Source organism: Ochotona curzoniae, unplaced genomic scaffold (genome assembly GCF_017591425.1).
Source record: "Ochotona curzoniae isolate NIBS_2020 unplaced genomic scaffold, NIBS_Ocur_1.0 contig_46, whole genome shotgun sequence".
NCBI classification, from domain to species: domain Eukaryota; kingdom Metazoa; phylum Chordata; class Mammalia; order Lagomorpha; family Ochotonidae; genus Ochotona; species Ochotona curzoniae.
The window spans coordinates 6,360,384-6,373,878 of record NW_024466340.1 but is presented as its reverse complement, the minus strand read 5'-3'; the positions used below and the strand labels follow the sequence as shown (position 1 = coordinate 6,373,878).

General features: G+C 47.2%; 1 protein-coding gene across 1 annotated transcript in view; it reads right to left on the bottom strand.

The window, feature by feature from the left end:
• KNTC1 (kinetochore associated 1) overlaps window positions 1-13,495 on the bottom strand; it is a 58,386-nt gene that overhangs the window by 26,818 nt on the left and 18,073 nt on the right. Inside the window, exons 20-36 of the mRNA XM_040987077.1 lie at window positions 13,106-13,217; window positions 12,744-12,887; window positions 12,466-12,522; window positions 12,281-12,382; window positions 9,515-9,634; window positions 9,283-9,426; window positions 8,740-8,838; window positions 7,857-7,960; window positions 7,613-7,712; window positions 7,150-7,284; window positions 6,484-6,603; window positions 5,158-5,230; window positions 3,919-3,986; window positions 2,831-3,093; window positions 2,339-2,511; window positions 1,602-1,699; window positions 402-540 (exon numbers count right to left, since the gene is read on the bottom strand). Coding sequence (XP_040843011.1) covers window positions 402-540; window positions 1,602-1,699; window positions 2,339-2,511; window positions 2,831-3,093; window positions 3,919-3,986; window positions 5,158-5,230; window positions 6,484-6,603; window positions 7,150-7,284; window positions 7,613-7,712; window positions 7,857-7,960; window positions 8,740-8,838; window positions 9,283-9,426; window positions 9,515-9,634; window positions 12,281-12,382; window positions 12,466-12,522; window positions 12,744-12,887; window positions 13,106-13,217 — 2,051 coding nt within the window. The remainder of the gene's footprint in view (window positions 1-401; window positions 541-1,601; window positions 1,700-2,338; window positions 2,512-2,830; window positions 3,094-3,918; window positions 3,987-5,157; window positions 5,231-6,483; window positions 6,604-7,149; window positions 7,285-7,612; window positions 7,713-7,856; window positions 7,961-8,739; window positions 8,839-9,282; window positions 9,427-9,514; window positions 9,635-12,280; window positions 12,383-12,465; window positions 12,523-12,743; window positions 12,888-13,105; window positions 13,218-13,495) is intronic.

The following is a 13,495-nucleotide window of genomic DNA, read 5'->3' as shown; positions in this document are numbered from 1 at the left end:
ACCCATCTTCCTGAGCTCCTGGCTCTCGGCTCCGAACAAGCCCAGTCTTGGCTGCTGTTGGCACTGCAGAGTGAACTGGTGGATCTCTCTCTCTCAATAATGCTGCATTTCAAACTAAAAAATCACAATAATAAACCTTTAAAACAAAGCAAAGATGGAACATTTGCAGGCTGCAGAAGGCCTCCTTCCGTCCTGCCTCTTCAGAGGGCACCCTCTCCTGACTTCCAACCATCTACAAGTCCTGCTCTGCTTTCTGATTCCACATAGATGAAATAACACAGCATCAATTCTTTTTATGTCAGTAAGATCCATCTGCATTACTGTGTATAAGCCTTGTCTCAAACTTCTACAGCTTGAATTTGCCTAGAGTAGCAGTAAATCATGATGCAAGTGGAATTTACCAGTGAGCGGCACAAGCGATGCGGTTAGCTCATAGACCACAGGCAGCACCGTCTGCGACTCAAGGACAATCCCGTCCTCACTGAAGAAGTCACCGAAGGACCACTCTTCATACGGATCTTTGTGAGTTCCAAAGGAAGTCTAAACACCAAGAAGATGGAGAAGATGGTGGATGTTGACAAACGCAGACAGCAGCCTCACCAAGCAGAGCCAAGTCCCACGCTTAGAGCCCCAGGCCTGGGGAAGCTGATGTGATCCTGTACGGCTGCCTGCCCAACCACTGGGTTCCACAAACAGCCCCAGCCAGCCGTGCGGACCGAGACGCTGGAGGGAAAAGAGGCCTACATGGAACCCATGCGCACACTTATTTTTCCTTATGATTATGTATTAAATCACACAGTGTAATAACTATCTACACGGCGTTCACCTTGACGTGATAGTCTAAGCTACATAACTAACGTATCTGGGAGGATGTGCACAAGGTATATGCGAACAGGGCACCATCTCTCAGACTTGAGTGATAACCACAGGGAGTCGTCATCGATACGGAGGGATAGCTGTCATGTGTCTCTTCTGCTCTATGGCTTACAGAATGGGCATTTTAAAGTACTCTCAAACTGAACAATCACGTCCAGAGGAAGTATATATATATTGAGGCCCCAATGCTTCGTGAGTTTAAATGAAGTCCATAAATGTAACTGATAAAAGGAAATGGCCTGGGCCCGGCGTGGTGGCCTAGCGGCTAAAGTCCTCGCCTTGAACATGCCGAGATCCCTTATGGGCACCGGTTCTAGTCCTGGCAGCTCCACTTCCCATCCAGCTCCCTGCTTGTGGCCTGGGAAAGCAGTCGAGGACAGCCCAAAGCTTTGGTACCCTGCACCCGTGTGGGAGACCCAGAAGTTCCTGGTTCCCGGCATCAGATCGGCGCAATACCGGCTGTTACGCTCACTTGGGGAGTGAATCATCGGGCGGAGGATCTTCCTCTCTGACTCTCCTCCTCTCTGTATATCTAACTTTGTAATAAAAATAAATAAATCTTGAAAAACAAAAAGAAAGTAGCCTGATGCCCTTGAGCTGCTCGCCGGAGTGGTTAAGGCCATGTAAAAAAGAGGCAGTGCTTGCATAAACAGCAAGTGCATTAGAAGTGACGTGTAATGGGGCTGGCAAGGGGTTTGCTTTAGGAAGATTTCCAGGGATTTTACTTTCATGAGAACTCCACAGTCATCCATCTGGCACTGCCGGGACAGCTCCACTGCCATTAATGTGTATTTACAAAGTTCCAAAGCGTCCAGGACAAGATCTGGAAGAAAACAGAGAAAACTCACTAAACTCATGTGCCACACCTTCAGGACACTGAGAACAACTTCGTTAGAGCTACTGTTCAGTATTCTAAGGAAGGCCTTAGATAACTCTCATATAGCTTCTACTGCCCTAAATTTATCACAGTTCAATTTTCCTTAGGCTCAGTTGCACAGGAAGATCAGAGAAGGCAAAGAATTTCACAGTTCTGTGACAGCAGGCCTCATCTACAATCAGAAATGACGTTGCTAAGAAGCTGACTATTTTAGAACCCTCATCTCAAAAGGAATCAATCACATTATCCCTCAAAGCCAGCACGGTGGCACAGCACACTAAGCTGCTTGTGACGCTGGCATCCCAGCTGCTCTGCTAATGTGCCTGGAAACACATGCAGGCAAACCAGATGGAAGTCCAGCTTGCTGCTTCAGCCTGGCCAGCCCTGTCAGCTGCAGCCGTGTAGGGCATGGACCAGTGTATGGAGATTTCTCTGTATTTCAACAGAAAAAGTCATCCCTTTATAAAAGCGCATACTGTCTCTTGTGTAGCGACTAAAATGCCCAATTATAAAGAAGACAGTGTTTGGCAGACAAACAGGAAATGAACCAGAGAATATAAACATTGTCTGAATGGATCTTGTCACCTGGATTGCAGATGGTGGCAGCCAGGCATGCCAGCTCATGTATCTCAGAAGGAAGATCGAGTCCCACAGGTATTGTCATTGGGACATCATTGGCCAACATCTGACACAGCTTCTGACAGGCGAGGAATAACACTTCCCCCGTGCGGGGGTTGCAGTGGAACCTGAATAAATCTCTAAAGGAAAGGAAACACTGGACATTAGAAAACTCACGTGAATAAATAAACATTATCATCAATGCATCAAATGTCTAACATGTACACCATGGTTTGGTTTCCAGGTTATTTGGGATATCGCAAGCAAAAGTGCACAGTAACCTGGAGCAAGGGCTCCCGGTACCTAAGGGGGCAGCCTCCCATCCTTGCCTTGCTTACTACCCGAAACAGGCTCTCAGGGTGACAAATGAACAGAGGCTTCTGTGAAAACCAAAGCATCACCTGCCCCAAACAGAGGCAGCTGCAGACCAGTCAGGCACTCCAGGGACCCGGACATCACCTGCACTTGTTCAGAGCTATTCTGACATTCCCGTCCCGTAAGGCTCTCAAGGTCAGCTCAGCCTCCAGCTCTTGCTCGGACACCTGCAGGGCCAGCGCCTGTCGGTGCAGCTTTGACCTGGTGCTTGGGCCCTGCACCTCAGCAGCGGTGCCCTTGTGTCTGGCCATGGCAACTTCATGGGTTCTGATGTGCTGCTCACGGAGATCCGCGACCAGGGAGACGCTGCTGTAATCTTCAAATGGAAGGAAGACCTCAAAGTTCTCCTGTAGCAGAGGAAAATACAACAAGGAATCAAGAGGGCTCTGTGTGTGTGTTAAAAACCACTGCCACATTTCTTGCTTCCTCCCCTCTCCTTCAAAGACCAAGAACTTGGTAAGGGAGGGGATTAAGCCATTTCTCCGAGCAGGGTACCAAGCTGTGATTTCTGGCTCTGGCTCCAGACTCCAGATTCTTACTAACGCTTTTGGAGGAAGCCCTAACAGAGCAAGGGACTGGGTTGCTGCCACTCTAGTGGGAGATCTGCATGTAGTTCCCGACTTCCAGCTGTGGAAACCATTCCTGGTTTCAGCCATATAGGAAGTGAACCAGAGCATGGAAAGCACTTCTGTTTTGCACTGCCTTTTTGTTTTGTTTTCCAATATTGGTTCATTTAATTTTTATTAGAAGATATACAGAGGAGGTTCACTCCGACATGGCCACAACAGCTGAAGCTGAGCCAATCTGCAACCAGGAGTTTCTTCCAGGCCTCCCATGTGTGTAGACTCTCAGGGCTTTGGGCCGTCCTTGACTGCTTCCCCAGGCCACACACAGGGAGCTGGATGGAAAGCAGGCCACCAGGATTAGAACTGGTGCTCATATGAGATCCTGACATGTGCAAGGCGATGGCTTCAGCTGCTAGGCTACCACACTGGGCCCCCACACTGCCTTTCAAATAAATAAATGAATAAATATTTAAATAGAATAAAGCTGCTCAGAGAGAAGGAAAACCAGTACGTGAGGTTTTCAAAGGCAAATGCAGAAATATTGAGGAGAGATCTCTTTGCAAAATGTGTTGATTAAGAATGTGTAACTTATGAACACATTTTTACCTGTAAGCTAGCAGCGACTTTAAATAACTTCAGGGTTTCTTCCAGTTCATTCTTCTTCTGTTGATTGTCTGCAATTAAAATTCTAAGTTACAGCAAATGTACATATTCCTATACGTTGGGGTTTGATGTCAACTCCCCAAAACCATATGTTAATGCTATCTGGGGGTGGGACCATCGGGAGGTGACGGAGTCGGGGGCCTCTGCCAGGACTAATCCATTCACAAGCAGATAACTAACCTGTCTAGCAAGCTTCCTGTCTCAACGAGATGCCCTGTGCCATGCACACTGTAATAATTGCATCCACACCAAAGGCTGGCACCATGCTTCAGACACCCACAATGCCACAAGCTGCCCAAGCCTCTATTCTCTTAGTTACTGGGTCCCAGCCACTCAAGCAGAGCAACAGCGAGCAAACTAAAACACTGTGTTCTCCAAATTGTAGAGACAAAGCACAAACGAGAATCTTCGTGGCTCTTTTCAGATGCCAACATAATTTAAGTACAAAACGAGTTGTAGGGCCCGGCGCGGTGGTGCAAGTGGTTAAGGTCCTCGCCTTGCATGCCCGGGATCCCATATGGGCGCCGGTTCTATCCCCGGCAGCCCCACTTCCCTTCCAGCTCCCTGCCTGTGGCCCGAGAAGGCAGTTGAGGACGGCCCAAAGCTTTGGGACCCTGCACCCGCGTGGGAGACCCGGAGGAGGCTCCTGGCTTTGGATCGGCATAGCATCGGCCGTTGCGCTCACTTAGGGAGTGAATCATCGAATGGAAGATCTTCTTCTCAGTCTCTCCTCTCTGTATATTCGCCTTTCCAATAAAAAATAATAATAAAAATAAATCTTAAAAAAAAAAAAAAACGAGTTGTAGTTTGAAGGATGTAATCCTAGTTGTTCTACATGGAGGTAGAAATGAGAAGTTCATGGGTTCTGAGAGAAGTGGCAAATATTGTGAAGTGAACGGCGGCTTTGCTCCTCCGAGGTGGCTACTTTCTGAGCTGTTTAAGTTCAAAGCTTAAATGGATTCTTTCCTGTCACAACCAACTGATCAGCAAGAACACCCAGTCAGCACGAGGCACGGCGGACATCTAGCACCAAAGGACTGAAGCACAGAGACACACAGCTGTGTCCTTGAGCCACTGACAGGAAAGGAAGGCCAGGCTCGGTCAAAGTCAGTAACGAGCACAGGCCGACTGTGCCCCCTGAGGAGGGCCTGGACTCCGAGGGGCAGCAGAGAGGGACGCTACCTCTCTGGAGGTCGCAGAGCATCTTCAGAATGTTCACTGCTGTCCTGGCAACAGATGTTCTCCAGGCGTTATCCTAAAGGAAAGACACGAAATGAAAGCTACTTGCTTTAACTGACCGTTTTTGCACCAATACCAACAAGAAGATACACTGCAGCAATGGTTCAACTGACTATTCCTCCATCTGCAAGTGCTGCCTCCTGTCCCGGCTGCTCCACTTCCCATCCAGCTCCCTGTTTGTGGCCTGGGAAAGCAGTGGAGCAAGGCCCAAAGCCTTGGGACCCTGCACCCACATGGGAGACCTGGAAGAGACTCCGGGCTCCTGGCTTCGGATCAGCTCAGCTCCAGCCAGTTATATGGAGAGTGAATCAGCAGATGGAAGATCTTTCTGTTTTTCCTTCTATAAATCTGCCTTTTCAGTCAAAATAAACAAAACTTTAAAAAAGAGAGAAAAACCACGGAATAACAATTACAATACTTTCTTATAAAAAGACTTACTTATTTGAAAGGATAACAACTTATTCCAGGATAAGTTAAGAAAAAGCAAATAGAATTGTAATACATGATTTAGAGAAGACTTAATATATAATCACTCTCTTTGATTATTACTTATGTATATATTTAAAGAAGAAAAAAGAAAACATTACAATGATACAGTGCATGTGAAATGTTGTAAAATGCACCCTGCAGGAACAGTCTGCTAGCCAAGGGGCTGCTGAAGGTGAGCTTGGGCAGCACATGAAGCCACCGCCTGTCAGGCCCGCATCCCAGCTGGCCTCCGGTGCAAGTACTGGCTGCTTCTCCCTTTCTCAAATAAAGAAAATAAAGCTTACAAAAAGAGAAGCGGGTGGGGCGAGTACAGGTGTTTGGCCTGGCAGGCAAGATAGTCACACCTAGGCCAGTGCTGTGGCCACCGGGTCAGGCTGCTGCTGAGACAGGTGCAGTGTGAGTCCTGACTGTCCTGCTTCCGAGTCAGCTCCCTGTTAGTGTGCCTGAGAATGCAGCAGAGGATGGCACACACTGCCACCCACATGGGAGACTCCGAGGGCATTTGAGGCTCCCTGCCTCATTGTGGCCTTGTCCTTGCTACTGCCGTCACCCGTGGAGTTAAACAGGAGGTGCAGGCTCTGTCTCTCCTCTTTCTGTCACAATGTCTTAAAACAAATTAAAAAGTAGATCGTGTATTTGGCTTCTTTCTGTGAAGCAAATTCATACAGGAATTTTGATTCTACAGCCAAGAAAGATCTTATGTGGAAAGCTGTCTTCTCTGTCTTTTTGAGTAATATCCATACAAATCTGGAGTTACCTTTTATTTCGTCACAGTCTCACCTCTTTGGAATGCTCCGGTTCTTCCTGCAACGCCAGCCGTGCCCATATAATTACCCTCTCAGCAGTTTTCTCTGCTTCAGCAGGTGGTAAAGACCTCAACAGAGGGAGACAGTCTTCACCCTAAAAACAGTGTTTTCAAGGAAGAAAAACAGCTCGGACATGCAAAGGATACAACCTTTTTCTTTTCTATTTAAAAATGAACAGGTTATGGTTCAGTGTTTTTAAAATCTGAGAATTTCATTTTTGAGGATTGCAAGCAACAAAATAAATGGCATGTCCATTGTCATAAAATCATATAAAGACACTTAAAAGCAAAAACAAACCGGAGAGAGGCTAGTATTATGCTATCACAAGCAAGGTGGCCACATGCCATCCCATCCGTGCGCTGGGTCAAGAGCCCGCTGCTCTGCTTCTGCCCCGGCTCCCTGCTGAGGGCCCGGGAAGGCAGCAGAGGCAGGCTCGGGTGCGTGGGCCCCTGTAACCACGTGGGAGACCCAGAAGACACTCAAGGTTTCTGATTTTGGCCCAGCTCAGCCTTGGCCCTGTTGCCATTTGGGGAATGCATCAGTGGACACAAGTTCCCTCTCTGCCTCTCCCTCTCTAACACTTTCCAAAAAATAAATAAATCTTAAAAAAATAAAATAAATAAAGCAAATACAAACATACCTGTTCTCTATCAATCAGGTCAATGATTCGTAGACTGTAGATTTCATCACCAGACAACCTGTATCCTTGGGCCACCTTTAACGCATCTTCCAGTGAGGACGGAGCATCCTGTTTGAGAATGTATCTGACCACCCTCTGAAACACAGACAGCACCAGGTTAGGACACATCAGGGAACCAGAGACCATTTGCTCATAAGACTGAGCAGCTGTAAAATTTAAAGAAGGCAGCAAAAACTCAGCTGTGTGAAAAGTTAAAGGACAGTTTCGATTCTGAGTCTCATGACGGTCTTGTCCTTCTCTTGTAGCTTTTCCATTTACTGCTTATTGTCCTTAACAACAACAGGCAACTGGACGCCAGAGCTACAGAACACAGCTCTGCTACGCCTTCACGACACGGGAGCCTGGGTTTCCCACAGCGTCCTGGAGACGCCCAGAGGAAGAGAAGTTCTGGGGGTGCACTCACCATTACTTCACTGTTCAGGAGGTTCACCTCTCTTATGCCATAGCCTCGTAGAAGGTTTTTCATCTCCATTAGTTTGTAACTTTCCTGCAGTAACTTGACTCTAAAAGCAAGTTTACTGATGTTAGTTTGAATTCTCCTTTTTATGAAATGCTATTGGACACAGTCAATGGACATAAAAAGCTAAGAGAACATCAAGTCAAAATGCATGTGCGTATTGCACAGAAAACTGGCGGGCGAGTCTTACTTGGGATGGGCCATTTCCAGGTGCTGTTTGACCAGCTGTTCCACAGCTGCACTCCAGGGAACCACGGCTGCATACATTATCTTGAGCACAGCGTCAAATATCAGCTGCAAAGGGGGATGCGCGTGGGTGAAGGCCGGCCCCCAGACGCACATCCAGGAGAGTGCTGACGGGCAGGGCAGTGCATCCCTCACGTGGCAGTCATCCTCCAACCCAGTTCACTCTCAACAAGCGGGGAGGCAGGCACTGTGGTGCACAAGGTCGGGACACGGCTGGGGAGGCCCCAGTCCAGAACACCTGCTTCAAGGCCCAGTAACTGATGTTGCTGAGCCGCCTTCCAGCTCACATGCCCGGGGAGCAGCAGCTAACCCGCAGGTGCCTGAAGTGCCTGCCACCCATATGGGAGGCCGGGACAAAGCCTGTGGCTCCTGACTGCTGCAGGCATTTGGGGTGAGGCCAGTGAATTCAGACAGAAAGGTTTCTTTCTCTTTCCCCCTCCCTGTCAGTCTGTCTTGCATATACGTTACAAATAAGAAATCATCAGTTAGAAAACTTCAGAAAAGCACTCTCTTTACCGAAGTTAAATCATACAGTCTGTTCCAAAATATTCTTCGTAATTTTGATATTATACAATAATGGCTAATGGCAATGTGAAGCTAAAATAAAGGCCTACCAGCAACATACAAAAAATATCCCCAGGCTAGTGTAAACAGAATAGCCTGGAGAGAGATGCGTCCACTTTTCCATGGACGTCTTTCTGGAAGTGGAATGAGAAATCTTTCACTTTTCATCTCTTACACTGGAATTATGGGTAGTCCTCCTGCCCCATATTCTTTCAGAAACGACCCGATGTGCCCTGGGGAAGCCAGCGGGTGCTCACACTCACATCTGTGTCAGACAAACACCCGATCACGGCCATGGCTTTCGCTTCCCACGCCGTTTCAAAAAGCGACGTAGACTTGGAGCTGCACCTCTTCAGTAAGTCCTAAGAAGCAGCAGACACATGCGCTTTGAAAAATTGAAAACTGCTAAAACCATACGATAACATACATAGACACCAGTAAATAAATTTCATGTTAAAAACAAAAACTGCTTTTTAATCAGGCATGAATGTTGAACAACTGCCAAAAAAAAACTCCACAAAATTGCTAAAAGTTTTAGGGTCAGTTGTATGTGGCACATGAAAGCTAAGATATACATTCTGGAACATTCTGCAGCTAATTTATTGCAGCACATTACCGACCACAGAGAAAGAGCTGCTGCCACTGCTGGAGCTCGGGATCTTAGTTCACAACAGCCCTTTGCAGAAAGTGGCCCAGGGTCCTGTCAGTCAGCCATAGCTAACCCACGCTGTGCCGCCCCTGCACAGGCCAAGGGCCAAGGGTAGACCCTGAGCACAGACCGAGACCAGCTCGACGGGAAAAGTCACCTCTATGTACAGCAGGAGGAGTTCCTCCTCTTGCAGGTCATGCTCCCGCATGTAGACCCGTATGAACTTCTCCAAGACGGACGGGATAAGTTCTGGGGCCAGCACCTTATCAAACATCCGGAACACGATGGTGGTAGTATTTTCCTGGACAACAGAAAAGATACGGCGTAAATAAAACCTCGAAGAGCCATAACTGGATACAACAAACAACATAATGTTGAAGAACCTTTACCTTCTCAAAATCAGAGAGAGCCAATCTGCAGTTGTATTTCCTGTGTAAGGTGATCAATTCCCGCAAGTTATTCACTAAGGTATGTAACTGACACACTTCCTCAGTGTCCTGATAATCCTTCTAAAACAAACAAAAGTGCATTAACTGTTAAGGACATGAAATAAGAGCGTGAGAGAGAGTCAGAAATGACCATGATGATGTGGGTAAAGAGGAAATCTCAAGTTCTAAGACAACTTAATTTTAAATGTTGTAGAACTTCAACCAAAACTACCTGCTACAAATTAACACACATCAGAATCCCGTTTAAAAAGGGGGGCAATGAATCAGCCTAAAGTTTGGGACACCTGCTTCACACTGGCCACACAGGAGTAACTGTGCTCAGCGGGGCTCCTGACTGCTTCCACCTAACGCCGCCCGGGCAGCAGTGACAATGGCTCCAGCGACCAGGTCCCTGCCACCAGCTGGCCTGCATCCCCGCTCCTAGCCAAGCCCTGGCTACTGCGCGCCTTCGGGGAGGGGGCCAACGGAGAGTTCTGTCAAGCTGTCATTCTCTGACTCTCAGTGGATATTTTAAAAATTCAATAGCAAAAGCATATTAGTATTTTCTCAGAATCCAAATACACAATCAAATGACCCACATTCCGTACCTCTCTGCATTATTGTTGAAATTATAAACCAAAACCACAATTTCTCAAACTGGTAAAACTCAATGTAAAACAATGTACTTCACAGCAACAGGACCACGTTCCGGTATGGGAATACACAGCACACAACCGATCCGCACACTGCCTCTCCTGTACATGATCACGTTGGTCTGTGGTAGAACACGTGTGTCACGGCAGACCCTCCTCTGCTCTAGTGAGGTCAGCCAGCAGGCCAGGACACCTAGATGTGTGTCAATCTGACACATGCTTCATGAAACCACTTAAGGATGCACTTCTCAGAAGACTTCCTGTCATTAGGCAACCCAGATCATTGTCACAAACTAAATTAGGCATTCTCATCAAACGCTTTCTTTTCTTTAAAAAAGATTTATTTTATTTTTATTGGAAAGGTAGATAAAAAGAGAGGAGAGACAGAGAGGAAGATGTTCTGTCCAATGATTCACTCCCCAGGTGGCCGCAACAGCTAGGGCTGAGCCAATCCAAAGCCAGGAGCCTCTTCCGAGTCTCCCACGCGGGTGCAGGGTCCCAAAGCTTTGGACTGTCCTCTACTGCTTTCCCAGGCCACAGGCAGGGAGCTGGATGGGAAGCCGGGCTGCCGGGATTAGAACTGGCGCCCATATGGGATCCCGGGCTTGCAAGGCGAGGACCTTAACCACTGTGCCATCGTGCTGGGCCCCAAACATTTTCTTAAAACAGAAGAATGACGGGCCCGGCGAATGGTAGCCAAAAGATACAACCCACTTGTGCCGGGATTCCATGTGGGTATCGGTTTGTCTCCCTCCTGCTCCACTTCCCTTCCAGCTCCCGGCCAGTGGCCTGGGAAAGCAGTAGAAGATGATCCAAAGCCTTGGGACCCTGCACCCATGTGGAAGACCCAGAAGAGGCTTCTAGCTGTTGGCTTTAGATCGGCTCAGCTCCAGCCGCTGCGGCTACTCAGGGAGTGAACCAGTAGATGCAAGATGTTTGTCTGTTTCTTCTGTGTATCTGCCTTCTCAATAAAAATAAGTAAATATCTTTAAACATCAAATAAATAATTCAGCTCCGGACTCTCAAATTTCATATAAACACCTTCCTCTTACTATTGTTTGGTGTAATGGGATAAGCTGCCACTTGCAAAACCAGCATCACTGCAGCTAGCAGCATGCTATGTGAGCCCAGGTTCAAGCCCCTGCTGCTCCACTTTTGGTCCAGCTCCCTGCTAATATGTCCGGAAAGCAGTGGCAAACGGCTTGAGTTCTTGCGTCCTGTGAAAGACCCGGATGAAGCTCCTGCTTTTCACGTGGCCTAGCCACAGCTGTTGTGACTATTTGGGGAGTGACTCAGAATGTGGAAGATCTCTCTCTCTCTCTCTAGCTCTTCTTCTCTCTGTAACTCTGTATTTCAAATAAATAATACAAATCTTTAAAAATAAAAATCTCAGAACTTGTATAATTTGATTTAAAAAAATAATGCCCAGGGGCAGAGCTGCCCTGGAGTGTCCACATGCCACTGCTCTGCTTCCTACGGCTTCCAGCTGCCGCCTCGGGGAAGCCGCAGCGGGCGCTCAAGCACCGCAGTCCCACCAGCCATGTGAGACGAGGGAGGAACTCCTGGCCCCCACGCTAGGCCTTGCCCAGTCCTGGCTGCTCTGCGAGTTCTAAGAGAAAATGAGCAGGCCAAAGATTCCTGTCATTCTGTCTTTCAAAATAATTAATAAATAAATCCTTAAAAAAGGACCTGACGTGTCAGTCATAATGATGGAACATCTAAGAAATGCAGTTGGCTCAGGGAGTGACTCCCCAGTTTAAGCAGACCTGGATGACAGTCTCTGAAGGACCAAGCCTGGTGTATTATTTGTCTCCCAAAGGGTTACACAATGCTGTGTCAGAAGATCTCAACTACACTACTCAGAATAAGGCTATGTTGTTTCTGCTTGGAACCGTTCCCGAGGAGGAAACAGTCCATCAGGATAGGGTCATGCTAGAACAGGCACATCAGGAAGGGAGACTGTGGGTTAAAAACACAAGTGGACATAATTCCAGAAACTTTCTCTACAAATCTGTAGACAAACCCTCTTACATAAGCAAACTATTTCATTACTAGGAATCTTACTATACCATACCAAAGAAATCCAGTGCCAAGCAGATGCTAATCCCAACTCAGCCGTTTTGTCTGCTGCGAAAAACACCTCTGCCAACTCAAGTCCGTTTTCCGGCCAGTTTGCCTTTAAGAAAATATCACAGGCCGTGAACAACACGTTGCGTGGTTAGGGGAAGAGCTCTTTCATGGTCATTGCACGGATATTACCTTATCAGTCAGCTCAAGGTTCCTGGCTGCTTGCTCCAACCATTTTGCGAGAATTTTCTGAAATAGATTAATTATTTAAAAATAAAACTACAGATGAAGACCCACTGAAATAATGAAAACAAAACAAACAAACAACAACAACAAAAAACAAACCCTACACGATCGTCTTTTAAAGCAGACACGTAGAAAGAACTGACGGCTGTCACTGTGGCTTCCCCAGGGTGTAACCGTGGAGAGCACAACCGCCCGTGAGGGGAGCACTGCAGCAGGGGACTCACCTGTCCTGCGGGGATGACCCTCCTCACAAACGGGATCACGTCGTTTCGAAGCCAGGGACAGAGCTTCTGCAGGCAGACTGGCATAGGAATAGAGTTGAGCAAGTTCTCAAGCATTTTCACATCAAACCTGCTTTCAAAGTTGGCCTAAATGACACAGTAAGCGACAAATTAAGATTTATCCATCAAGTTTAAACAGACAACCTCCCCAAAAGTCAAAGACTTCTTATACTAGAAAGCTACTTCAAGGAGCATCTTTGTGGAAATAGCCTCTCCCTAGTCAGCCTGACAGGGCCTGTGATGCAATCAGCTGCGGCAGGAGGAGCGGGCAGTGAGGAAGAGAAGCAGACGGCAGCACGCGTTACCCGGTGTCTCAGCCAGAGATACTGCGCGCAGGCGAGCTTTCCTTCCCTCAGCTGTATGAAGATATCTTTAAGCTCGTCTTCGTTATTCAGAAACTCAATCCAAGAATTACCACTGAGGGGTAAGACCAAGAAAAAAATAAGTAGTTTTTTAAAAACTTGGTTTATATTTTGTACACACACATCATTATGAATTTAACCAATTCCCCCCTCATAAAATTAAACAAAACACCTCCAAAGATGACAGGATACAGAACAAGTGTGCCTCTTATCCCAGACTCAGAACTCCCACCACCTTGCTCCGGCACCACTAACTAGTCTCACAGAATCTTCTTCAATTACTGTGCATGTAAATAAAATGAAAACAAACAAAACAAAATGTTACATCACAGT